The sequence below is a fragment of the Oryctolagus cuniculus genome, chromosome 2 (genome assembly GCF_051225735.1).
Source record: "Oryctolagus cuniculus isolate XC-2025 breed Fujian yellow rabbit chromosome 2, ASM5122573v1, whole genome shotgun sequence".
Classification (NCBI taxonomy): Eukaryota; Metazoa; Chordata; class Mammalia; order Lagomorpha; family Leporidae; genus Oryctolagus; species Oryctolagus cuniculus.
In genome coordinates, this window is record NC_142868.1 from 192,142,585 (window position 1) to 192,168,515 (window position 25,931).

The following is a 25,931-nucleotide window of genomic DNA, read 5'->3' on the forward strand; positions in this document are numbered from 1 at the left end:
AAGTACATCCTCCTCCTTTTTTTTTTTTTTTGTATTTTTAAGGATTTCTTTTTCTTCCTTTCTTTTTTCTTTCTTTCTTTTTTTTTCTTTTTTGAAAGGCAGGGTTAGAGTTAGTGAGTGAGTGAGAGACAGAGAGAAAGGTCTTCCTTCCGTTGGTTCACCCCCCAAATGGCTGCTATGGCTGGTGCGCTGCGCCGATCCGAAGCCAGGAGCCAGGTGCTTCCTCCTGGTCTCCCATTGGGCCATCCTCCACTGCCTTCCCAGGCCACAGCAGAGAGCTGGACTGGAAGAGGAGCAACTGGGACAGAATCTGGTACCCCAATGGAGACTAGCACCCGGGGTGCCGGTGCCTCAGGCGGAAGATTAGCCTAGTGAGCCACGGCGCCGGCCAGGATTTCTTTTTTCAACTTTTATTTAATAAATATAAATTTCCAAAATACAACTTTTGAATTATAGTGGCTTTTCCTCCCATAACCTCTCTCCCACCCACAACTATTCTATCTCCTACTCCCTCTCCCATCCCATTCTTCATCAAGATTCATTTTCAATTATCTTTATATACAGAAGATCAACTTAGTATATATTAAGTAAAGATTTCAACAGACTGCACCCACACAGACAAAGTATAGAGTACTGTTTGAGTAGTGATTTTACCGTTAATTTGCATAGTACAGCATATTAAGGACAGAGGTCCTACGTGGGGAGCAGGTGCACAGTGATTCCCATTGTTGATTTAACAATTGACACTCTTATTTATGACGTCAGTAATCACCTGAGGCTTTTGCCAGGAGCTGCTAAGGCTATGGAAGCCTCTTTTTTTTTTTTGTATTTTTTTAAACTTTTAATTAATGAATATAAATGTCCAAAGTGCAGCTTATGGATTACAATGGCTTCCTCCCCCATAACACCCTCCCACCCGTAACCCTCCCCTTTCCCGCTCCCTCTCCCCTTCCATTCACATCGAGATTCATTTTCAGTTCTCTTTATATACAGAAGATCAGTTTAGCATATTAAGTAAAGATTTCAACAGTTTGCACCCATGTAGAAACACAAAGTGAAAAATACTGTTTGAGTACTAGTTATAGCATTAAATCACACTGTACAGCACATTAAAGACAGAGATCCTACATGAGGAGTAAGTGCACAGTGACTCCTGTTGTTGACTTAACAAGTTGACACTCTTGTTTATGGCATCAGTAATGGAAGCCTCTTGAGTTGACCAACTCTGATCTTATTTAGGCAAGGCCATAGTCAAAGTGCAAGTTCTCTCCTCCCTTCAGAGAAAGGTACCTCCTTTTTTGATGGCCCATTCTTTCCACTGGGATCTCACTCAGAGATCTTTCATTTAGGTCATTTTTTTTTTGGCCACGGTGTTTGGCTTTCCATGCCTGTGAAACTCTCATGAGCTTTTTAGCCAGATCTGAATGCCTTAAGGGCTGATTCTGAGGCCAGAGTGCTGTTTAGGACATCTGCCATTCTATGAGTCTGCTGTGTATCCCACTTCCCATGTTCCATCGTTCTCTCCTTCTTAATTCTATTAGTTAGTATTAGCAGACACTAGTCTTGTGTATGTGATCCCTTTGACATTAAATCCTCTCATTATGATCAATTATGAACTGAAACTGATCACTTTAAGAAGTAAGATGGCATTGGTACATGCCACCTTGATGGGATTGAATTGGAATCCCCTGGCACGTTATTAGCTCCACCATTAGGGGTAAGTCCAAGTGAGCATGTGCCGAACTGTGTATCTCCTCCCTCTCTTATTCTCACTCTTATATTTAACAGGGATCACTTTTCAGTTAATTTTAAATGCCTAAGAATAATTAAGTACATCCTTCTTTGGTGGCCACTTCTTTCTACTGGGGTCTCACCCACAGGGGTCCTTAATGTAGAATTTTTTTTTTTTTTTTTTTTTTTGTCAGAATGTCTTAGCTTTCCATGCCTGAAATGCTCTTGTGGGCTTTTCCGCCAGACCAGAAAGCCTTAAGTATGGATAAGGAGGTCTGAGTGCTACTAAAGCGATTCTCATTCTATGAGTCTGCTGTATGGACTGCTTCCCATGTTGGAGCCTTCACACCTTTTTAATTCTGCTATTATTGTTTCCAAACACTCAGTCCTATTTCTGTGATCACTTTAACACTTGATCTTATCTATTTGGTCACTTTACCACTTAATCTTATCCATTTGATCTTTATAACACTTAAGCTGCTATTTTTATCAGCCAGCTTAATGGAATTTGGCGTCCTATGGGAAGTTGTTAAGCTGTACCCTTAGAAGTAAGTCTGCACGGGACTGGTGCCGTGGCTCACTTGCTTAGTCCTCCCCCTTGGCGCCAGCATCCCATATGGGTGCCGGGTTCTAGTCCCACTTGCTCCTTTTCCAGTGCAGCTCTCTGCTGTGGCCCAGGACGGCAGTGGAGTATGGCCCAAATGCTTGGGCCACTGCACTTGCAAGGGAGACAAGGAAGAAGCACCTGGCTTCTGGCTTCAGATTGGCGCAGTGCTGGCTGTTGCAGCCATTTGGGGAGTGAACCAATGGAAGGAAGACCTTTTTCTCTGTCTCTCTCTCTCTCTTTTTTTTTTTTTTTTTTTTTTTTTACAGGCAGAGTGGACAGTGAGAGAGAGAGAGAAACAGAGAGAAAGGTCTTCCTTTGCCGTTGGTTCACCCTCCAATGGCCACCGCGGCCGGTGCACCACGCTGATCTGATGGCAGGAGCCAGGTACTTATCCTGGTTTCTCATGGGGGTGCAGGGCCCAAGTACTTGGGCCATCCTCCACTGCACTCCCTGGCCACAGCAGAGAGCTGGCCTGGAAGAGGGGCAACCGGGACAGAATCCGGCGCCCCGACTGGGACTAGAACCCGGTGTGCCAGCGCCGCAAGGCGGAGTGTGGGGCTCCATGGGATGCGCAGCCATGGAGCCCCCACGTCAAGGTCGGTCTGATAGCTGTTGGTGTGTCTTTATCACAAGGCGGATGTTGCTAGTTTTGGTTAGGGCAATGCTTTCCCACGGTCGGGACTTTCCAAAGGAGGTGAGAATGTTGTAAACAACAAGATGGCGCCGAGGACCACGCGGTGAGCCGGCCTGCTGTGTGACACCTCATCTGATTGGCCTGAGGACGCGTGCACACTGCGTGAACAGACAGCAGATTGGAGTGTTCCGTGCATGGACTTGAGTCCGCTTGCAATTGGCCGGATTTTGTATAAAAGCTGTGTGCTGATGAAGGAGGGTGCTTTTCTTTCCACTCTCCTCCCTTCATTCTTTCTCTGTCGCTGTTATTTTCTTATTAAAAGTCTACTGAAGACCGATAAGCTGCGAGCAGTGTCGTTCCTTTGCGGGCAAGGGAGCGACAACGGAGGATTAGCCTAGTGAGCTGTGGCGCTGGCCTCTATGCCTTTCTTTCTGTCACTGTCTATAACTCTACCTATCAAGTAAATTAAAAAAAAAAAAAAGTAAGTCCGTAGGAATGTATGCAGAACTGTACTGCTTTGCAGTTGCAAACTTCATACATTTCACAGTTACAACTTTTGAATCTTGATAATTCTCTCCACTGTGCGCACCCTCCCACCCCTGTCCTCTTCCCTTTCTTATTCTCACTCTTATTTTTACGAAGATCTATTTTCAGTTAACTTTATACATATATGGTTAACTATTTTAAGTAAAGAGTTCAGTGATTCATATGAAAGATAAAAGATAAGGAAAATATTTTAAAGGAAAAGAAAAGATAAACAAAAATCTAGAATAAGAAGCTGTTCCTCAGCAATCAAGAGAAGGGCTGTTCATAATCATTGCTTCTCAAAATATCAGTTTCCTTCCTACTTGTTGCCTTTTAGATGCTCTATTAGTTATCACAGTTCAGGGAGAACATATGGTATTTGTCCCTTTGGGACTGGCTTATTTCACTCAGCATGATGTTTCCCAGTTTCATCCATTTTGTTGCAAATGACCCGGCTTTTTTTTGTTTGTTTTGGTTTCTTTTACTGCTGTGTAATATTCCATGGTGTACATATCTCATAATTTCTTTATCCACTTTTCAGTTGACTGGCATTCAGTTAATTCCATGTCTTTGCTATTGTGAATTGAGCTGCAATAAACATTAAGGTACAGATAGCTCTTTCATATGCTGATTTCATTTCTCTTGGGTAGATTCCAAGGAGTCGGATGGCTGCATCATATGGTAGGTCTGTATTCAGACCTCTGAAATATCTCTGCACTGTCTTCCATAGTGGCTTTACCAGTTTACATTCCCATGAACAGTGGATTAGGGTACCTTTTTCCCCACATCCTTGGCAGCATTTGTTGTTTGTGGATTTCTGTGTAAAAGCCATTCTAATGGGGGCGAGGTGAAACCTCATTGTGGTTTTGATCTGTTTTTCTCTGATGGCTAGCAATCCTACGCATTTTTTCATGTGTCTGCTGGCCATCTGGGTCTCCTCTTTTGAAAAATATCTGTTTAAGTCCTTTGCCCATTTTTTAACTGGATGGTTTGTTTTATTGTTGTTGAGTTTCTTGAACTCTTTATATATTCTGGTTATGAGTCCTTTATCAGTTGTGTAGTTTGAGAATATTTTCTCCCATTCTGTTGGTTGTCTCTTTACTTTGCTGATTGTTTCTTTCACAGTGCAGAAGCTTCTAAATTTGATGTAATCCCATTTGTTGATTTTGGCTTTGACTGCCTGTGCCTCCGGGATCTTTTCTAAGAACGTTTGTCTGTGCCAATGTCTTATAGGGTTTCTCCAATGTTCTTTAATAATTTGATGGCTTTGGGTCATAGATTTAGGTCTTTAGTCCATTTTGAGTGGATTTTGGTTAAAGGTGTCAGAGAGGGATCTTGGTTCACACTTCCTCATGTGGTGATTCAGTTTTCTCAGCACCATTTGTTTAAGAGACTGTCCTTGCTCCAGGGATTGATTAGCTCCTTTGTTAAAGAAAACTTAATTGTTGATGCTTGTATTGATTTCAGGTATTTATTCTGTTCCATTGCTCTTTCCATCTGGCTTTGTACCAATACCAGGCTGTTCTGATTATAACTGCCTTGTAGTATGTCTTGAAATCTGGTATTGTGATGCCTCCAGCTTTGTTTTTGTTGTATAAGATTATGTTAGCTATTTGGGGGTCTCCTGTGTTTCCATATGAATTTCAGTATCATTTTTTCTATATCTGCAAAGAATGTCTTTGGTATTTTCATTAGTATTGCATGAATTTGTAAATTGCTTTTGTTGATATTGATTCCTCCAATCCATGAACATGGAAGATTTTTCCATTGTTTTTGTATATTCTGTTTCTTTCTTTAATGTTTTGTAATTCTCATTATAGAGATCTTTGACATCCTTGGTTTATTCCAGGATTTTTTTTTTTTTTTTTTTTTGGTAGCTATTGTGAATGGGATTGATCTTAGAAGCTCTTTCTCAGCTGTGGCATTGTCTGCATATACAAAGGCTGTTGATTCTTTGTGTTGATTTTATATCCTGTTATATTTCCAAACTCTTCTGTGAGTTCCAATAGTCTGTTAGTGGAGTCTTCTTGATCCTCTATAGGCTTATGTCATCTTCAAAAAGGGATAGTTTGACTTATTCCTTCCAAATTTGTACCCCTTTGAGTTCTTTTTCTTGTCTATTGGCTCTGGCTAAAACTTCCAGGACTATATTGAAAAGCAGTGGTGAGAGTGGGTACCCTTGTCTGGTTCTGGATCTCAGTGGGATTGCTTTCAACTTTTCCTTGTTCAATAGGATGCTTGCTATGGGTTTGTCATAAATTGTCTTGGTTGGGTTGAGAAATGTTCCTTCTATTCCCAATTTGCTTAGAGTTTTCATCAAGAAAGAGTGTTGGACTGTTTTGTTTTCGCTGGGTTTCCTCTGCAAATTTCCCATGGCTTTATCTTAGGTGTGTAGTTTCTACCCCTAAATATTAATTTTGCCCCGTGTGATTTAACATTTAAATATTAATTTTGCCCCATACGTCCTGTTTCTATTGTACCATTTTTAGAACCACTTTCCAGAGATTTCTGTTAACTACTACAAATCCATGCCTCCGAGGCCTGCCTTATGTAGTATCATGGGGTTGTCCTTCCCTGTGTCTGCATCAAAGAGGAACAGAACTATTCATTTTTCCAGATGTACTTTTGCTTGTATTATTTCTCTTTTTATAGCATTTGTATTTTAATCTTTTTTTTAGATTTATTTATTTATTTGAATGTCAGAGTTACATAGAGAGAGAAGGAGAGGCAGAGAGAGAGAGAGGTCTTCCATCCACTGGTTCACTCCCCAGTTGGCTGCAGCAGCTGGAGCTGCTTTGATCCGAAGCCAGGAGCCAGGAACTGCTTCTGGGTCTCCCACACGGGTGCAGGGGCTCAAGGACTTGAGCCATCTTCCACTGCTTTCCATGCCATAGCAGAGAGCTGGGTTGGAAGTGTAGCAGCTGGGACTAACCGGAAGCCATATGGGATGCTGGCACTTCAGACTGTGGCTTTACTTGCTGTGCCACAGCGCTGGCCCCTTAATCTTTCTTTTAACAGTTAATTCCAGAATTCTGGGGTAGTCCTGTCCAGTTAAAATAAGTTTAGGTCGAAGAAAGGAGTTTTCATGTAGCCACCATACAATAATGTTCTTGACCTTCAGAAATCGTTGTGTTTGTGTTAGATGCTTCATGTGCTTTGGCTATTTGAGAGTTGTGGACTTAGTTTTCTACAGCAACCATATGGATAATATCACTTAGTAATTTGAGCCGGATGTAATAGTTTTGGACTTCAGTATAGTCATGTTTAGTTTTCAGTTCTGTAGCTGGTATTTGGCTTTAATATTGGCACAATAATAGAAAGGGGACTTTGGAGATCTGGAAAGTTCCTGACTCTTCTAATGGACCATCTGCCCCCTAGTTCTATTGTCTTTTAGGGGCATGGGCCCTATATTGCCAGATTTCCTGAGTGTTCAGGAGTAACATGGTTGTTGGCTATCATTTTTTTGGTCTGTGTTTTATTTCTTTGTGAGCAGGCTACCTTAATAAAAGCCTGAGTGGGAAATAAATGTCCAGTTAGTGTTTGGTGCTTCTATGTCTCTGGTAGATGGTAGATGGGTGGCATCTCTGCTCATGTGGTTTGTGGCAGCTAAGTAAACCTGGTATTCTAGTATGAAAGGACAGACAGATGATTTGTATAAGGAAGACTACAAAGATAAACCTTTTCCTCTCTATCTTAGGTTGGCTATGTAAAATCAGTGTATTGTGAATTTTCTTGGTTCTGTGATAACAGCCTATTCCATTAAATAGATAATTTGGCAACATGTCTGGAAAATCTTAGAATTTTTTTAAGATTTATTTATTTATTAGCGAGCGAGAGAGAGACAGAATATCTTCCATGCACTAGTTCACTCCCCCAAATGGCCAGGGATGAGCTGGGCTGGCCCAAGGCCAGGAGCTGGGAGCTTCTGGGTTTCCCACATGGGTGCAAGGGCCCAAGAAGTTGATCCATCCTCTGCTGCTTTCCTAGGCACATTACCAGGGAACTGTATTGTACGTGGAGCAGCCACTTGTTGGGCACCCAGATGTGCTGCCTCTGTTGCAAGTGGCAGCTTTATTTGCTATGCTGGCCCTTGGGAAATCTTAAGAACTCAAGTGTGTCTTAAATTCAGGACCTTTTCCCCTTTTGCCTTCTTTTGTTTTCATCATTGTTGGATTTTTTTCTCCCTTTCTTTTTTTCTCTCTTCTTCCCTCCCCCCTGCCTTCTTTTTTACAGTATGAATTTATGGTCCTTCTATGATGTATAGCATTTTCTGGGCATTGTGTGCATTTGGATTTATAAAAATGTGGGTTCAGATTTCGAAGAATTCACAATCTAGCCTAGACCAATTCATGAAATGAATGGAGAATTCAGGGAATTTATATAAGAAGAAATATTTTTATAATGCTTACATATTTAGGTTTGGGGTTATGTGTAAATTATAGCATGATAAAGTAGATGACAAACTCCTTAATGTCAGGACTCCAGTTTCTCTGCCAGTGCACATTTCTGGAGACATGAAGTTGGTAGAACCCTTAGTTACTCAAGGTCCTTTTTAGCATGGCAGTCTAAAAAATGTCACGTAACTCTGAACGTAGTTTTTCTCAGCCACAAGTCCTTTGCTTTGAACTTATGATTCTTCCGTAGGATGGAATCTTTAAGATGAGCCTGTCTCCAGATGGGAGCCTTCTTGCCGCCATTCACTTCTCTGGGAAACTGAGCATCTGGGCCATCCCATCTCTGAAGCAACAGGGAGAGTGGAGTCAACATGAGCAGGTGTGTGTTTTGGTTGTGACTATACTTGGCATGATGCTGTAGTAAAGGGTGAGTACTGGCAATACTAATTTCATTTTGTTGATGGCTTACTGTAGCACACAGCTGTTATATATTCTGATCATTCCAATGCTGTCCTTTTAGTTAATTGTACTATCAGTATCTGAGGAAAAAGAAGAATACTATGTGTTGATTTTAATATGTAGTGCAGAATAATCTGAATACTGACAGTAATCTGCTCGTTGAACCTTTAATTTTTTCCTATTTGACATTCCCAAAATACCAAATGTAGATTTTAACATTTCAACAAGTCACTCTGACCAAGGATTTGAAGGGTCAACTTCCCAAAGAGGATATGGTTTTCCCCCCAATCTTGCAGTGCTAGGAATCCGGTGCTTACTTAAGGCTTGAAGAGAGTTACCTTCTCTTCACTCAGAAGTGGGTAGCTAAGAGATACAGAAAGAATTCTTTGATTTTTTTTTTTTTTTGTGCCATGCCTTTTTTTTTTTTTTTTAAAGCTTTATTTATTTGAAAGTCAGAGTTAGAGAAGGGAACAGGGGGGAGAGAGAGAGAGATATCTTCCATATCTTTCATCTGTTGGTTCAGTCCCTAGATGGCTGTTTTGGCCTGGGTTGGGCAGGGTTTAATCTAGGAACCAGAAACTTTATCCAGGTCTCCCATGTGGGTTACCTTCCCAGGCCATTAGCAAGAAGTTTGATTGGAAAGAGCAGCCTAGACATGAACCAACATCCTATGCTTTGCAGGCAGCAGCTCTACTTGCTACACAACATGGGCCCAAAATGCCATGTTTTAAGGATTAGGTGATTTTGTTGTTTCATTACAAGTAGAATCAACTACTGTTATAATGTAAATTCACAAAAGGAAAGTAAATTCTGTTCATACAAAGCCAGGTATTAGCACGGAGTGAAGGCTTGAAAAAAAACTTGACTCAGCTGGGTATAGCTTATGTTATAAAGCTGTTACTCTCTGATTAGTTTGCATTTCAAAAAGATTTATTTATTTTACTTGAATGTCAGAGTTACACAGAGAGAGAAAAAGAGGCAGAGAGAGAGGGAGGTCTTCCATCTGCTGGTTCACTCCCCAATTGGCTGCAATGGCCAGAGCTGCGCAAATCCGAAGCCAGGAGCCAGGACCCAGGAGCTTCTTTTGGGTCTCCCATGTGGGTGCAGGGGCCCAAGGGCTTGGGCCATCTTCTGTTGCTTTCCCAGGCCATAGCAGAGAGCTGGATCGGAAGTAGAGCAGCCAGGACTTGAACTGGCCATCATATGGGATGCTGGCACTTCAGGCAGTGGCTTTACCCACTACGCCACAGCACTGACCCCTGCATTTCAACTCTTTAAGGGTTAATTTTCCTTCCCTCTGTACTGCCTCTACCTCTTAGGCATATCCGTGTCTGGTAGATATATTTTTCTAAAAATTTGTATATATATATTTTATTTGAATGAAGTGGAGAGAGACAGAAACTCAGACAGACAGACAGAGATCTTCACGTGCTGTTTCATTTCCCAAATGCCCATATCAGAGCTGGGGCTGAGTGAGGCTGAAGCCAGTAGCCTGGAATTCAGTCTGGTTCTCCTATTTGTGTGACAGGCTCCCAAGTGTTTGAGCCATCTACTACCTGATCCCACACAGGGTGCACATTAGTAGGCAGCAGAAGTAGAGAGTGGAGGGTGGAGCTAGGACTTGAACCCATGGACTCTGATATGGGATATGGGCATCCTGAGCGGTGTCTTAACTGCTGGTGCTAACACCTGCCTCTAGTGGGTAGTTTCATGTTGTTGAGATTGGACTGTATTTCCTGAGTGCTCTGAATGGATCAATGTCCTGGTTAAGAGATGTATTAATAAGCAAACAGCATGCTTTTGTAGAAAAGCAGAGGAAGAGAGAAAGTAGCTCTGTACTTTATTACTCTACTCACAGATTTAAATGTATTTGTAGTAGCTATTCTTAATTTTTTATTTTATTATCTTATACACAGGTTTAGGTAGTTTCTCTCCCTCTTTGTTACCATTTGCCTTCCACTTGAAATGATGTGCAAACTGACCTACCACTTCTCCCTGGATCTGGATTTCTTCTAAATAGAAGAGGTGGTCCTCAGCCTACATCCTTTGGTGCAAAACACAGGGAACATTCTTTCTCTTTGCTCTGAAATCACAGCTAACTTGACTGACTTTTTGTCTCTCCAAGTGGAGAGGATCCCCTTTAATACTATTGAATGTGTTTAGCTGGGACCCTCAGACAGCACCACTTGCACCTGCTGAGCGTGTAGAGTAGTTGGGATTCTTCTTGGGCTGCCTATATTTGAGTCCTGCCTCTGCTGCTGCTCAGTTTCCTGCTGATGCCTGCTGTGAGAGGCAGCAGGTGGTGACTCAGTTACCTGGGACTCTGACCCCCACGTGGAAGATGCACCCTGGGCTCCCAGCTCCTCGCTTTGGCTTGGTCCAGCCCAAACTATTGTGGGTATTTGGGGGAGTGAATCAGCATATTAGAGATCTCTATCTGTCCCTCTGTCTGTCATATAAAGAAAATTAAAAAAAAAAAGTTAATTTACATGGAATATAATTCATATTATACTTCCTAAAGGATGATGTGTTAGTTCTGTATTTTGTATCCATATTCAAAATAAAGACATTATTTAGATAATTACTCCAAAATAGGCTATTTATTTTTCACAGCAGTTTTTGGTGATAAAGTATTCAGTTTCTTTTATTTGGAAAGATCCTGTTCTTTCTGTATCTGGGAAATTTTACATTTGAGCAACATTTTTTTAATGGTAAAAACTTTGAATAAAAAAGGCATTTTCTGGGCTGGCGCTGTGGCTCAACAGGCTAATTCTCTGCCTTGCGGCGCTGGCACCCCAGGTTCTAGTCCTCGTCAGGGTGCCAGATTCTGTCCCAGTTGCCCCTCTTCCAGGCCAGCCCTCTGCTGTGGCCCGGGAGGGCAGTGGAGGATGGCCCAAGTACTTGGGCCCTGCACCCCATGGGAGACCAGGAGAAGCACCTGGCTCCTGCCTTCGGATCAGCGCAATGCACCTGCTGCGGCGTGCCAGCCACAGCAGCCATTGGAGGGTGAACCAACAGCAAAGGAAGACCTTTCTCTCTGTCTCTCTCTCTCACTGTCCACTCTGCCTGTCAAAAAAAAAAAAAAAAAAAAAGACATTTCCCCCTCTCTTTTCTGTTTTCTTAAATAATTTTGACTTACCTAGTAGAAATATTGATAAACTACTGAAGCACTCTTTATATTTCCTCTTGTGAGTATCTTAGAATGTCATATGTTCAGTATAAGAGTTACAACAAAATTGATTAGTTTGTACTTTTGTTTACTGGATTTCTAGACAACCTTTTTTTTTTTTTTTTGGCCTGTAAAGAAAAATTGCATTCTATTTTGCTCCTTATTGGCATACCTCCAACTTTTTGATTAGTTAGATATATTTTTCCTTTTTTTGGTCATTAGTTTCCAATCAATGCCATTATGATTCATTACTCTTTGATGTTAGAGTAGCTCTACTGAAAAGTAAGAACATTAGGAACAGATGTTTGGTCTGCCAGATAAGCTGCCAGTTGGTGCACCACATCTCGTATCAGAGTGCCTGGGCTTGAGTGCCAGCCCCACCTCTTTTCCTGATTCCAGGTTCCTGCTGCTGCGCACCATGAGAGGCAGCAGGTGGTGAATCAGGTAATTGAGTTCTTGCTGCCCACGTGAGCGACCCAAAGTGTGTTCCTGGCTCCTGGCTTCAGCTTGATGAGAACTTGCTGCTGCCACCATTTGGGGGAGTGAACCAGTAGATACGTGGGAGCTCGCTCTCTGCCTCTCAAATAAATGATTGATGTTAATTTAAAAATCTCAGAATTTATTTAAAAATCTTGAAATCCAATAATGCATAATTATCTTAGTAGTTTGAAACATGCAATCAGGAAATTGATGGAACAGGAAAAGAAGGGATTTCAGAAATGGACAATGGTACATGGTGGTAGGAGAGGAGTTCAGGCTCGAAGCTTGTCTCCATTGAAGCCTTATGAGCGTCTCCGAGCAGAAATACCTTGAGGCTTTCAAAGGGCAGTTCACAAGGAGCTGCTATGGCTTGACTACCGAGCATCCACCTCTGGTGGCACTGATTTTGTGTTTCCCAGCCAGTCTTCAGATACGGCATTTGTTAATTAGAGAATGCAACCTGATTCTCAATTTAGTGCTATCTATGTCCTATTAAACATTTTTGGTGTTATGTGATAGTTTCCTCCAATTTGACTGGTATGCATTATTTCCTCCAGTATTTCATTATAGGAAATGTGAGATTTCAGTTTGCACAAAACTGAAAACCGTGGCGTGGTTGTTGTCACTAAGGATGTAGTGCAGGTTGTGGTGTCCTCTCCAAGGTTGTGATGGTTCAGCTATAGCTCCTGAACCAGATCCTGCTTTGATTGCTCTTCCCACTGCAGCTTAGCACACTGCCTGTTTCAGTTCCTCATGCCACGGACCAGTGACTGGCTGTCCCTGCCTTTTCACGCTGTGGCTTTGCACGTGGAGAGACTACCGCAAACAGAGTCTGCCCCTGAGACCCAGGCAGTATGAGCTTCAAAATAAATTTTGGTTCAAAGTTGGGAACATGGAAGGCATTTATTTTTATCCTTTTTTTTTTTTTAATCCTAAGGCTATGGTGAAAATGGAAACTCTTCTTTTACCTGTCATCTCTTCTATCTGATCATGACACTGCTTTAGTCCCTGGGCCCACCCCTCTGTGCTCCCTGTTTCTGTCTACTATACCTTTTTTTTTTTTTTTTTTGACAGGCAGAGTGGACAGTGAGAGAGAGACAGAGAGACAGAAAGGACTTCCTTTGCCATTGGTTCACCCTCCAATGGCCACTGCGGCCGGTGCGCTGCGGCCAATGCACCGTGATCCTAAGACAGGAGCCAGGTGCTTCTCCTGGTCTCCCATGGGGTGCAGGGCCCAAGCACTTGGGCCATCCTCCACTGCACTCCCTGGCCACAGCAGAGAGCTGGCCTGGAAGAGGGGCAACCGGGAAAGAATCCGGCTCCCCGACCGGGACTAAAACCTGGTGTGCCGGCGCTGCAGGCAGAGGATTAGCCTAGTGAGCTGCGGCGCCGGCCTCTACTATACCTTCTGAAACTTCATTCCATCATAAACACCTCCTTGAAGCCTCAGCTTCTTCACAGAACTCTTCTTCACAGAATTCTTGTGTCTCTGATGCCTTTATTGTAAACTTAGATAGCTGTGTAGGCTAAAAGTATATCTACACAGTATTCATGTAGCTTTTACAGAATTTATTCTGATGGTTAAATCAGTTGTTACATAATGACCAGTTACTGTTTTCTGGGATAATACAGCAAGTAAGCAGTAGAGCTGAGATTTGGTTTCATATCTCTTAGACTCTGATATCCATGCTCTTTCTAACTGTAAATAAATACATTAAATAGTAAAAGGAAAGGTGAAAAAAAACTGATTTATTAGTCTGTTCTGTGCACATTTTTCTCCCACCATAGTTGGTGTGTCATTAGTTAGTTTAATAACATTCTGTTATTTGAAAGATCAGATTTATAGGTCATAGGAAGATTGGACTCATACTTTATAATTATTGATTTTTTTAAGATTTATTTATCGAAACACAGAGTGACAGAGAGAACACAGCTCTTCCATTCACTAGTTCACTTCCCAAATGGCCAAACCAGCCAGGGCTGGGCCAGGCCAAAGCCCGGAGCCGGGAGCCAGGACTCCATTTGAGTCTCAGCCATCAGTTGGTGGAACTCAAGTGCTCAAGCCATCGTGTGCATTCGCAGGGGGCTGGATTGGAAGTGAAGCAGCCAGTACCTGAACTGGCACTTTGAAAATGGGGCGCAGATGTCCTACGTGGCTGCTTATCCTGGTGTGCCACAGTGCCCACCCCTGTATTTTCACATCGATTCTTTTTATTTGATGACCTTTCATAGCATAGAGACAACTCCTTTTTCTCAGTGGATGGAATACTGATTTCTTCAGCCTTCTCAGATGTGTGCAGCTCTTGAGTGAATTAGTGTGTCCAGGTTCCAGAATGTGTAATTGAGAAAGCCACTCGGTGGTGAACGCTTAGCTTTGTAACAGGTACCTAGACGACTTGGCCGAGCAGGGCACTGGGTGAGAGGTGTGAGTCCCTGTCTAGCAAGAGCAGTTTGAGCAACCATCTTTGAGTCTTCACCGTCTGTCCTGAGAATTAATCACATTGCATTGGGTTTTCAGACTAGCACTTACTTTATGAATCGCTAAAATGTCATGTGCTGCAGTAAGTGCAGTAAAGCTCATAAATAACTATTGTGCAGTAGAATATGTTATCCATGATAGCATCATTGTAAAACAATAAAGTCCAGTTATTTCCTGATTGCTAGAGTGTGTTCATCACCTTGCTAGGGAAATGCTAAACAAAAAATTAAAATAACAGGATAGAACTGGGGAAATGCAAAGTCAGAGAAAATGCATGCAATTCAATTAACAGTACTGGGGAGTGGGGTTGTTGGAAATAAATCATATTTGTATAGTAAGGCTTGCAGGTTAAACTTGTAATTGCTAAACTTTAGAACTAATATTCTGTTTTGAGAATGGGGTGCGGGTGTCCTAAGAGGCAGCTTATCCTGCTGTGCACAGTGCCCACCCCTGTATTTTCACATCGATTCTTTTTATTTGATGATCTTTCATAGCATAGAGACAACTCCTTTTTCTCAGTGGATGGATTTCTCAGTTGTCTGATTTTATAGGTTAAACGTTTCATAAAAATATGTACTTAATAGTGCTTACATTTAGAGGTATTGAATTTTATCTGGGAAATCAGGTGTTAACATATGATATTGATGGAAAACAAGGAAGAGACATCACCTTGCATTTTATATGAATGACATCTTATGGAGTTGTGTGGTTCATTATACTGAGAACTTGGAAATGTGCAATGATAGCAATAATAAGTAAGAGGTACAGTATCATATTTACCAAATATGTGGGTGTCTGTATACTCATCACTGGAGGTGTTTTTTTTTAATATTTACTTTATTTATTTGAAAGAGTTAGAGAGAGAGGTAGAGCCAGAGAGAGAGAGAGGTCTTCCATCCGCTGGTTCATTCTGCAAATGACTACAACAGCCAGAGCTGAGCTGATCCGAAGCCAGGAGCCAGTAGCATCTTCCAGGTCTCCCACATGGGTGCAGGGGCCCAAGGAGTGGGGCCATCCACTACTGCTTTCCCAGGCCATAGCAGAGAGCTGGATTGGAAGTGGAGCAGCTGGGACTTGAACTGGTGCCCATATGGGATGTCAGTGCTAGAGGCCGCAGCTTTAACCTGCTGCGCCACAGTGCCGGAGTTTAAGGAGACATCCCAGGCTCTGGAGAAACACTGAGACAGCTGCTTCTTTCTCATTCCTCTGGCAATAGTCAGTGGAGTTTTGGTCTCCAGGGAGGGCAAACTTTACCTCTCTTTATGGCTGCCCTAGGAAATGACTGAACATTCCAGTTAGTTTACAGTGGGTTGTATGGCAATAGGCAGTATAGTCAGCCGGTAATTTGAGCTTAATCATTGCCTGAGAAGAAACTAATGCTACTAGTGCTCTGTACAACCTTACATCCCTTTACCAAAATTGTGAATTCAGCTCATTTGGGGCTTTCTTCATGCAATTTGCCACTTTATTAGCTTTCATAATATGCCTGTGTGATTGAGTATTTTCTCTGTAAAACCTAATGATTAAAGATAGTTATAGAAGTGCCTATTCTGATTTACTTCTATCCAATTTTGAGTTGATTAAATACTTCAGCTTTCATTGTCTGTATGAAGATCCATCTGGCTAGAAATCTGTGAGTATTAAATTGAGTTCATGTCTGGAATATAGTAGAATTGTTTAAGTGATTTTCATTTCAAACACTTCCATATGTTTTACTTTTATCTATACATGTCCATTTTGGCTTTAATTTTTCTCTTAAGAAGTTTTGTTGCTTCCCTATTTGTACTTCCTTAGATGTAGAAAATAGGATAGAAACTTATCTTTTTCCAATTTAATTTAATTTTATTTTTGACACATAGTAGGTGTTAGACTAATTTTGTTAAATGAATGAGTCAATGCAGGATAAGTGGGAAGATGGCAGTTGATGTGATTAATCTTGGTATAATCCAAGCTGTGTTGACAACTTTGCTAGGTTGTGAACTCTGAGAATTGGTGCTGAATATATATTTCATCCACAGATTCTAACATAGGGGTAGCATATTAAACACTAATACATACTTGTGAAATAAACATTTGAAGTGTTGAGTTCTGGTACCCTTTGGAGAAAGAGACTTTGTTGCATTTAGATTCTAATGGTTGAAAAAAAGAATCAACAAGTAAAATTCTTAAATCTAGTTCAAACACTGCTTTAGCCATGGTAGTGGTTCTGTACAAAATCTTTATCTGCATTTTTTGGTTATCTTCCTCTATGTTACTGTTGCCCTATATAATGATGGCAATTTAGTATGGGCTTTTGGCACAGTGGGAGAGATCGCCTCTGCTGCCTGCAACAGCCAGGGCTGGAGCCTGGAACCCAATCTGGGGCTTTGAGTTGGTGGCAGGTACTCAAGTATTTGAGCTGTCACCTACTGTCTCATAGGATGTACATTAGCAGGAAGCTAGGTTCAGAAGTAGAGCCGGGATTCAAATCTGGTTACTCTGATATGGCATGTGGATGTCCCAAGTAATTACTTAACCACTGGACCAAATGCCTGCACTATAAAGAGGATGTTTTGCTTTCCATTCTCAATGAGATAACATAGGCAGAGGTCTGGAAGGGCTGATGTTGATCAAAAAGTATTCTTACCTTTCTATGCTGGTTTTTGTCAGTTGTCTGGGGATCTCATCTGCAGGTTCCAGAGTGAGTCATATGTCTCAGCTGCCCCGTGTTGGGCACCAGGGACTGTAGGGATTAAAAGAATCACAGCCAGTTCTCATATAGCAAGAGGCAGATTGGCAAGAGAAAAGCAGAACAGATGTACTGAAAGTTCTGTGTAGTACAGTAGGCTTCCAAGATGAAGATCCAGGGAAATGTGTCTGTTTTGATGCTTAGGTGTGATGAAGAATGGGCAGCATATAGAAGTGTGAATGTAAGAATAGGGCTGGTCTAATGGTGACACACTGAGGGGAAACCCAGGAAGGCCTACCTATTCAGACTCTTCTTAGCCTCTGTGTGACCTTCCTTTACTCTTGTATGGGGCAAGACTCTTCTTGAATGAGGCTCTACAGTGGAGAGGATAGAGGAGTGAAGACAACCTCTCTGGATGTATGGCTTGCTTTGAGGGCAGGAGTCCTGGTGTCTGTGACCCACTAGGGAAAGAGTTCTGGTTTCTTTGACTCACTTTCAGGGAGTATGAGGGGCTGGAGATAGGAGGGCAGGAGAAGGCCAGAGAAACTTTGATTCTGAGGTTTTCCAATGTCCTTCAGTTCAAAGTATTCAGTATGCCAAGGTGCCATATTTTGGAGTTTTGTATTCTGAGTTCCAACAAATGCAAAGAGAATTGACATGGGGGTTTCTTCTTGTAATGTATTCCTGTGGTGTCATGAGCAAGCCTTCTTGTGGGTCATGGGGAGTGTGGTGATCTTGCTCATGGAGCATTAGTCTCTAGAGTTTTTCAGATGTGGTAAACATGGCCAGGCCATGGGTCTTGTTTGTCTTAGAGTCTGTGGGTTAGAAAGATGGGCTGTGTGGGCCAGCCTCAAGAGTATGAGGGGCCACTGAGATGGCCTTTAGGACCTGGGGAAGAACAGCTGTAAGGCTGCTGGTCTGCAGGCTGCCTCTGTGTGACGCAGAGGGGAAGGGTGGATTTTATTTCAGCTTTTCCCTCAAATGTTCTGTACAGAAAAACCCATTGACCTTCCAAGTATAATAAAGTTAAACATTTAGTTCAGATGCCTAGAATGAACCTAAAATTTATTTCTAAGGCATAAATTCAGAAAACTAGGTGTATAAGTCCCTAAATTTAAAACAAATACTAAAATAGCATGTTTATGCATATTCATAGTAGCGCTATTTACAACAACCAAAATGGAAACAATCTAAATGTCCGTTAATGGGTCAATGGATAAACACGTTATCATAAATGGTTACAATAAAATATTATCCAGCCACAAAAAGAAGTGCCCACTGTTGACACAGTGTGCAAGGAGCAGTCCAGTCCCGAAGGGTGTGCGTCCTTGGCTGTGAGAGATGAGTACTGCTTGCTCATGGTGCTCCTTCTCAGCATCGTTTCTGAGGAAGACCAAGCACACTTTGAATTCCCAAAGTGCTTATGCCAGTGAATGAGATTCATTCATTCATTCATTCATTCATTCATTTTTTTACTTATTTTCAGGATCTCATGTCGAATTTCATTTAATTCAAACTTAATTCATTCAAATTAAATTTACCCAGGTCTTAGTTATAATTATTGTTGCTTGAGGGGCTTCAGAATGTGCCCCTTGTCTTCTCTAGAATGCGTTGGTAGGAACTAGCTCATGTCATCATACACAGTAGCAGTGTATGCTGTTGTCACAGCACATACTCCTGGCGATTTGCAGGCATTGAAAAACTCTAAATTGCCTAATAAATGATCAAGTACGGTTCTAACTTACTTGATTATTCTCAATAATATGTACCTGATTGTTTCTTAATTCTTTTAGACTTAATAGTCTTTCTTATTATTCAGTTAACTAGGATACTCCATTTCTTCCTGTGGTACCTAACTAGCCTCTTATGGTAGCTTTTTTTCTTTCCAAGATAAAGATTGTGACCTCTGTTCTCAGGGACTGAGTGATCTACTGTAATAGGTAAGAACAGGCAGTGCTTCCAGGCTATGGAAAGAAAGATCTATTTTAATAATCAGGAGTGTGAGCCACTGTGGTATTGCTAATAAGAATGTATGCTCACTGGTGCATTATGCAAAAAGCACAGTTTGTTTGACTTAAATATAGGAATACTGTTTTTAGATTTAAGATTTCAAACACACACCGAAACTATTTTTTTTACTGCTGTTTCTCCATACTGTTGCAGTTCTGGAGGAATAGTAAGCCAAGAGAGTGTCTGGCAGTGGCTTACTCTGAATTGTCTTAGGACATTTACTGATGTGATCTTAAACTAACGCAATGCTGTGTTTCTGTGAGATTAAAATATGAATGGCTTCATTTTGAGGACTGCATGGTTAAGTTTTACTTCCTAAATTGTAGTCATAGAAAGAACTAGGAAGTATCATGGAGGTTGTGTAGTTGAGTCTCAGAGCTAAGACACCGCAGCCTTGAGGGGCTGCTGCGTTTACAAGGGGCAGGGCTAGGACTTGTACCCAGGCCAGAGCTTACATGCAGCTGCTCTCCTCTGCTTCCTGTGTAGGGAATGAATTCTTAGTGTATCTTACTTTGATTTGTATTAGTTATATATTTATTATCTTATTTTTCTTATATAAGTTTTTTCTATATTATATTTGATCTCATACTTGCATGTGCACATGTTAACTATAAGAACAATTGCCTCTCCAGACTGTTATGGTGAGGAATAGATTTCATTCAGTTGGAACTGAGAGATCAAGGAAAAACATCATCTCTTTGTTTTGTTACTTAAAAAATTCCATAGCTTTTGATAATTTTCTCATCATTTTCTGTGTAGTTGACTAAAGCTTCCTCTGGTGCATCTTTTCACATTTAGCCAGGCTATGATGGACTCAATCCTGACTGGAGGCTCTCTACTGAGAAAAGAAAAAAAGTAAAAGGTGAGTTGAATGAAATATGGTAAATAAAACCTTGGGGGACCTTGTTAGTACGTACAGTGCTTATTAGACAGTAAAGCATCTCTTGGTGACTTCTCCCTCTCTTTAGGAGAAGCACTAAGATTTCATGGACCAGAGACAAGACAACAGATCCCAAAGGCTGAATCAGGGCTTAGGCTTTATGGCATGGCTCCTCTGCCAAGCCAGTGTTGAGAGGGCTCACTGAGTTTGAAGCCTACCGCTTTTCAAATGCTCTAGGGGCATAGCTGAAAGGATAAACACTGGTTTTCTTGGAGGTTGGGAGGGAATTAGGGTTATATTAGTAGGAAGTTCTTTTTCTTTTTGTTCATCTTCATGTTTAAAAGGATTTTTTTAAAGATTTATTTATTTGAAAGGCAGACTTACAGAGGGAGAAAGGTCTTCCACCTTCTGGTTCACTCCCAGATGGTTGCAACAGCCAGAGGTGGGCTGGGCTGAAGCCAAGAGCCAAGAGTTTCCTCTGGATCTCCCACATGGGTGTAGGGGCCCAAGCACTTGGGCCATCTTCTGCTGATTTCCCAGGCAATTAGCAGGGAGCTGGATCAGGAGTGGAGCAGCAGAGAATTGCATCAGCGCCTAAACAAGGTGCTGATGTCATGGGTGGTGGCTCTACCCGCTAGGCCACAATACTGTTCCCTAAAATAATTTTTTTAATACAATGAACATGTATCACTTTTTGAAGTAGATAAAAGACCAAGCTTTGTACTTAAATAAAAATAATATTAATTATTTACTTGGTTGGTTGAAATGAAGTGTAACATCTGTTTTTAGATATTTATCTATTTGAAAGGCAGAGTTTCTGAGAAGGAGTGGGGGAGGGGGGAGAGAGAGAGAGAGAGAGAAAGAAAGAAAAAGAGAAAGAGAACGAGGAAGAGAAAGAAAGAAAGAGAACTTCAGTCTGCTGGTTCACTCCCCAAATGGCTACAATAGCCTGGCCCAGCCTGGCTTCATCCAAGTCTCCCATATGGGTGCAGGGCCCATGCTCTTGGGCCATACTCTTCTGCACATCAACAGGGAGCTGGATGGGAAGTGGAGCAGTAGGCACTTGAACTGGCATCCATATCAGTTGCTGGTGCTGTGCCACAGCAGAGGCCCCAAATTAGGAAATCAAAAGATGACTTTGAGTTTTTGAGTAAGCATCATCCTTCTTTAGGTGGAACTCTCAAAATTAAACACTCTTGAATTTTTAAGTTTCTCCTTTAAAGTCAGTGATAGTTAAAAGATTAAAAATCTAACTTACAGTATACTTTCAGTTCACATTTAAAGAGCATTAAAAGTATTGATTCATTAATACTTTTCATAGAAATATTGATTCATTAATACCATCATCAGGTTCCATGCTTTGAATTATCTGTTTTTCTTAAGTGATTGTCTAAAACAATCATTCAGAAATATTTTCAAGAAAAAAATGACTGTCAAAGCAGAAGATAAATTTTATTTGAGTGATTTGTTCCTCTCCCATTGTATACTTAGCCCTAGGAACTCTGCTTTTCACATTTTCTTGGAAATAATTTTGTAGTATTTTGCATTGCCTTAGGCTTAAATTGGAGAAAAATGTTGTTATGGTCTTTATTTTTATAAAAATAATGAGGTTTTCTCTTGGTGCTGAATTCCAATTTAAAAATCCCTGTCTCTCCTCAGTTTAATGTTTAAATATTTCTTACAGTTATATGTATTACCTTTAAACTGTATCATACCCTTGGTGGAATAGATGAGGTTAAAAAAGTACAATAAAATTATAATAAATACCATGGTATTTCCTTTTGAATGCTTCTGTTGGGTGAGCCATAGGCATTCACTTTCATCTCTAAAAATTCCTCTGTCCTTGAATGTTTTTTTCCCTGTCTGAATAGTTACAACTTTAAGAGGAAATCAACACTGGAAATTATTATATGTGTATTTTGTATTTTTCTAAAGGGTATAATTCATTGTTTATCTGAACGTGCTATAAAATACATCTTCCAAACTTTTCTATATGTACAGCTTGTATATGCCTACCTTTCAACGTACTGTGTTGAAAATGGTGATATATATCTCTCTTGAGTATTTTCCTAATTTTTTGAGAAGGACTTTAATTTATTTACCTCTGTATCCCTGGAACTTCTAAATTTGGCTGCCAAGATGTTGGTACTCAGGTGTTCATTAAATTAATTACTGTACCATTTTGTATCTCATAATACAAAGTATACAAAAAAAAAAAATAAAAATTTGAGGGAAAGGGGCCAGTGCTGTGGAGTAGCCAGTTAAGCTGCCACGCTGGTTCCCTTGCTGATTGTTCTACCTCTGATCAGCTCCCTGCTAATAAGCCTTGGAAAGCAGTGGAAGATGACCCAAACGCTTGGGCCCTTGCACCCACAAGGGAGACCTGCAGGAAGCTCTTAGCTCTTGGCTTTGGTCTGGCCCTGGTCTGGCCCAGTTTTGGCCCAGCCCCAGCTGTTGTGGCCATTTGGGGAGTGAACCAGTGGATGGAAGATCTCTAGGTCTCTCTCTCTCTCTCTCTCTCTCTGTCTCTGTAACTCTGCCTTTCAAATAAAATAAATTAAAAAAAAAATGAGGAAAGACTTAGCTTTTTTTTTTTTTAATTCATGCTATTTGAACTTTAGGGCCCAAATAATGTGGATGAGTTTGGTTTTTAAATTGATTACTCTAATAAATATGTTGTATTTAAAGCACACTCACAGATGCGTGTGTTTTAACTTACTTTTCTCCCACTAGATAAAGAGTCCTTTTACCCACTGATAGATGTCAACTGGTGGGCAGATGGTGCAGTTACTTTGGCTCGATGCTCTGGTGCTTTGACTGTTTCATCTGTGAAAACTCTGAAGAATTTACTAGGAAAATCCTGTGAATGGTTTGAACCATCACCTCAAGTTACTGCTACCCATGATGGGGGATTTTTAAGTTTGGAGGTGAGGCTTTCTCCTTTGGTTGAGAGTAGACATGTATTTCACCCAAAATCTAAATATCTGGTGTTTAGTTTTAGCTGTCCTGTGATATAATATTTAAAAATAAAAAATCTGTGAATGGAATTATCAGACATTGAATACAGCATAAAAAAAAATCTGGTGTTTAGTGAGCCTAAAAAATTGCATTGTAAGAAAATGAAACTCTGGATCTTTTTGCTGTCTGTAAAGCATTCATTTTTCACTAACATGATAAGCCCTTTTAAACATTCCCCCTCTGAATTCCTTTAAGTATGGCTGTTTAAAAATTTTGATTCTTTCATTAAATAAAAATTTATCATGACAAAAGACTTGAAAATAGAGCCCAGTTCTTTAAAGTTATGTTTTGGTCATTTAAAATTGTCTTCCAAGGGTAACAGCCTTCAATAGCTTTCACATCAGCAATATAGTTTGACAAAGATTTTTTACTCAGAAGTTTGTTGCTGAGTCTAAAAATGTCCTATGAAAAGAATTATGGCTTAAAAATCTAAGCCAATTCTGTTAAATGTGAAATGAAAGTTATCTTTAACAGCCAGGCTTTCAGACTCAGACATTTTTAAAAGGGGTTGAGGAAGAGCTATTTTGGTAAAGCAAACAAATACCTTCATGTTCATTCTCTAAATAGATTTTTAAAAAATCATCATATTTTTCTGTAACAGGTGAACAGAAATACCAAAAGGAAAAGAAATTAACATTCTTAACCTCTTTATTTCTCTGAAGTAATTACCGGGGTATTTTTACAAGACCATATTACTGACCTATTATTAAAAAAAAGGCTTAGTTTTTGAGATTTGGAGCTGATAATGCCTAGTTTTGGAGCTGTGGATGTCTATAGTATTTGTTGTTGGAATTCTGTCAGTCTCATCATTGATGATATAATGAATCAAACCAGAGTATAATTAGAAGTATTATTTTTTCCACTAATTCTAAAATGTTGTCTTTAGTTCTTTACTATTAATTCCACATCTCCTTTTTTCCATGTAGTGTGAGATTAAACTCGCCCCTAAACGGTCTCGCTTGGAGGTTCGGTCGGGAGAAGAAGATGAGGGAGAAGAGGATTCTGATTCCGATCATGAAATCTCTGCCAAGGCTCGCTACTTCGGCTACATCAAACAGGGGCTTTACTTGGTGACTGAAATGGAGCGATTTGCACCCCCACGGAAGCGCCCACGAACCATTACTAAAAATTACCGTCTTGTGAGTTTGCGCTCCACGACTCCAGAAGAGCTTTATCAGAGGAAGGTGAGGGTGTATCATTTTCAAAGTTTGAAGGTATCACAGTCTCATTTTAATGAGAAAAAAGCTAATTTTTCAATAAAGGAAGAAATTTAAAGGGGGATTGTTGGACGACTGATCTTCGATATCAGTATTATAAATAGCGCTGCTTTTTGTCCTTGGGTAATCAAAATCAAGACAGAAAAAGAGCAAAAAAGATGAGTTCACTCAGCTTGAGTTTCCACTTTATGATTTCTCTGGCTTTCTGCTGTCGTTTGAGTGACCTTTAGCTTTTCTCCTTAGCAGTGTTTAAGCAGCTGTGTACTCAGACTACACCTGGTAGAAGACTTGCACACCTGCTGTCTAGTTCAGGCCTGGCTTGTGCAGCCTGTGTGACCAGCACTGCGTTCAGGTTCATCTGTGTTCTTCCTGCAGGGTCAGGAGCCCTGCACAAAGAGTGGCTGTTAGACTGCTGGTCTTGGTTTTGCCATTGTTCTATCATGTAGAACTGACCTTTTCACTGTTTATCTTTGTTAAAATGCTAATAGAGATACTTGATCTATCTGCTCCTCAAAATGTATGTGAACTTTGAGTGTCACAGTGCACATGTATTCATAATGTGTTGTACAGATCCAAGGGATTGTCATTGTTCATTGTATTGTCATAGTGACCTTGTTTCCATTTCTTTGTCTAAAGATTGAAAGTGAAGAGTATGAGGAAGCCTTGTCTTTGGCTCATACCTATGGCCTGGATACTGATCTCGTCTACCAGAGGCAGTGGAGGAAATCAGCAGTCAACATTGCTTCAATTCAGAATTATTTGGTATGTGTAATTGTGAATATGTGAAACAGTTTATATTTTGGAGTATCTGTTGGTTCAGGGCTTCATGGTAGGGGACTCTACATTTCTGATTTTGCTACAGCTCCTGAAGTATGTTTTCTCACCTGGAAGAGTTACCTTGTTGTCTGGACTGCTGTTCCTACAGCTGGACTTCGATACTGAGTGTGTGATCCAGTATTCCCTGAGAAAGCAGCCAAGTACCTGCTCTGTGCTTAATCCTTTTCCTTACTGCACCACAGTTGTGTCTCTTTACCTGCGTTAGTCAGGGTCTTGTCAGGGGCCACAGGGAAGGTTTCAATGTGGAGACTTGTTTTCTAGGAACCAGAGTTTATCTATAAGACACAGAGAGAGCCCTAAGGCAAAGCCTAGGCTGAAGGAACAGACTTGGAAGGAGGTCTCCTCTGCTAAGCTCGGGTTCATACTCATTAGGCAAGGAGTGACTGCAGCACAGTTGACAGAGATGTTTTCTGGGTTGTCTTAACTGGTCTATAGTTGTCTAGTCTGGCAGTCAGGGAAACATGGGATGGATAGGGAAGCTGAACGCCTATTGCTAGGGTGTCAGTGAGCTGAGATTGAGGTCAGAAAACCCCGGAAACTTGCAAGCAGGAATCCTCTACCAGCATGCTTGTGTTGTGATGCTGATAGTTAAGAAGGGAGCCCTGGGGAGGAATGGCAAGAAAAATCTCCCCACTTCTTTAGGCAGGCCCAGCCTGGGAAGCCTATCTCTCAGTGGCCTGGGAGATTGGGAAGAAATCTGCCCATAGCAGTACCACTGAAATTGTAAGGAAGGTGTCCATGGCACGAGGAAGGGGGCACGTAAGCCCCACAAGATGTCCCCATTGTGCCTTGCTGGCTACTAAGCCAGAGCAGCCAGAAAAGA

The 25,931-nt window shown here is 41.0% G+C and overlaps 1 protein-coding gene across 2 annotated transcripts in view; it reads left to right on the top strand.

Moving 5' to 3' along the window:
- The window catches only part of NBAS (NBAS subunit of NRZ tethering complex), a 459,817-nt gene that overhangs the window by 96,304 nt on the left and 337,582 nt on the right, over window positions 1-25,931 (top strand). For both annotated transcript variants that reach the window (XM_070069748.2, XM_089327834.1), the window contains 5 exons: window positions 8,142-8,270; window positions 19,955-20,018; window positions 22,770-22,963; window positions 23,981-24,238; window positions 24,908-25,033. In XM_070069748.2, the coding sequence (XP_069925849.2) occupies window positions 8,142-8,270; window positions 19,955-20,018; window positions 22,770-22,963; window positions 23,981-24,238; window positions 24,908-25,033 (771 nt within the window). The remainder of the gene's footprint in view (window positions 1-8,141; window positions 8,271-19,954; window positions 20,019-22,769; window positions 22,964-23,980; window positions 24,239-24,907; window positions 25,034-25,931) is intronic.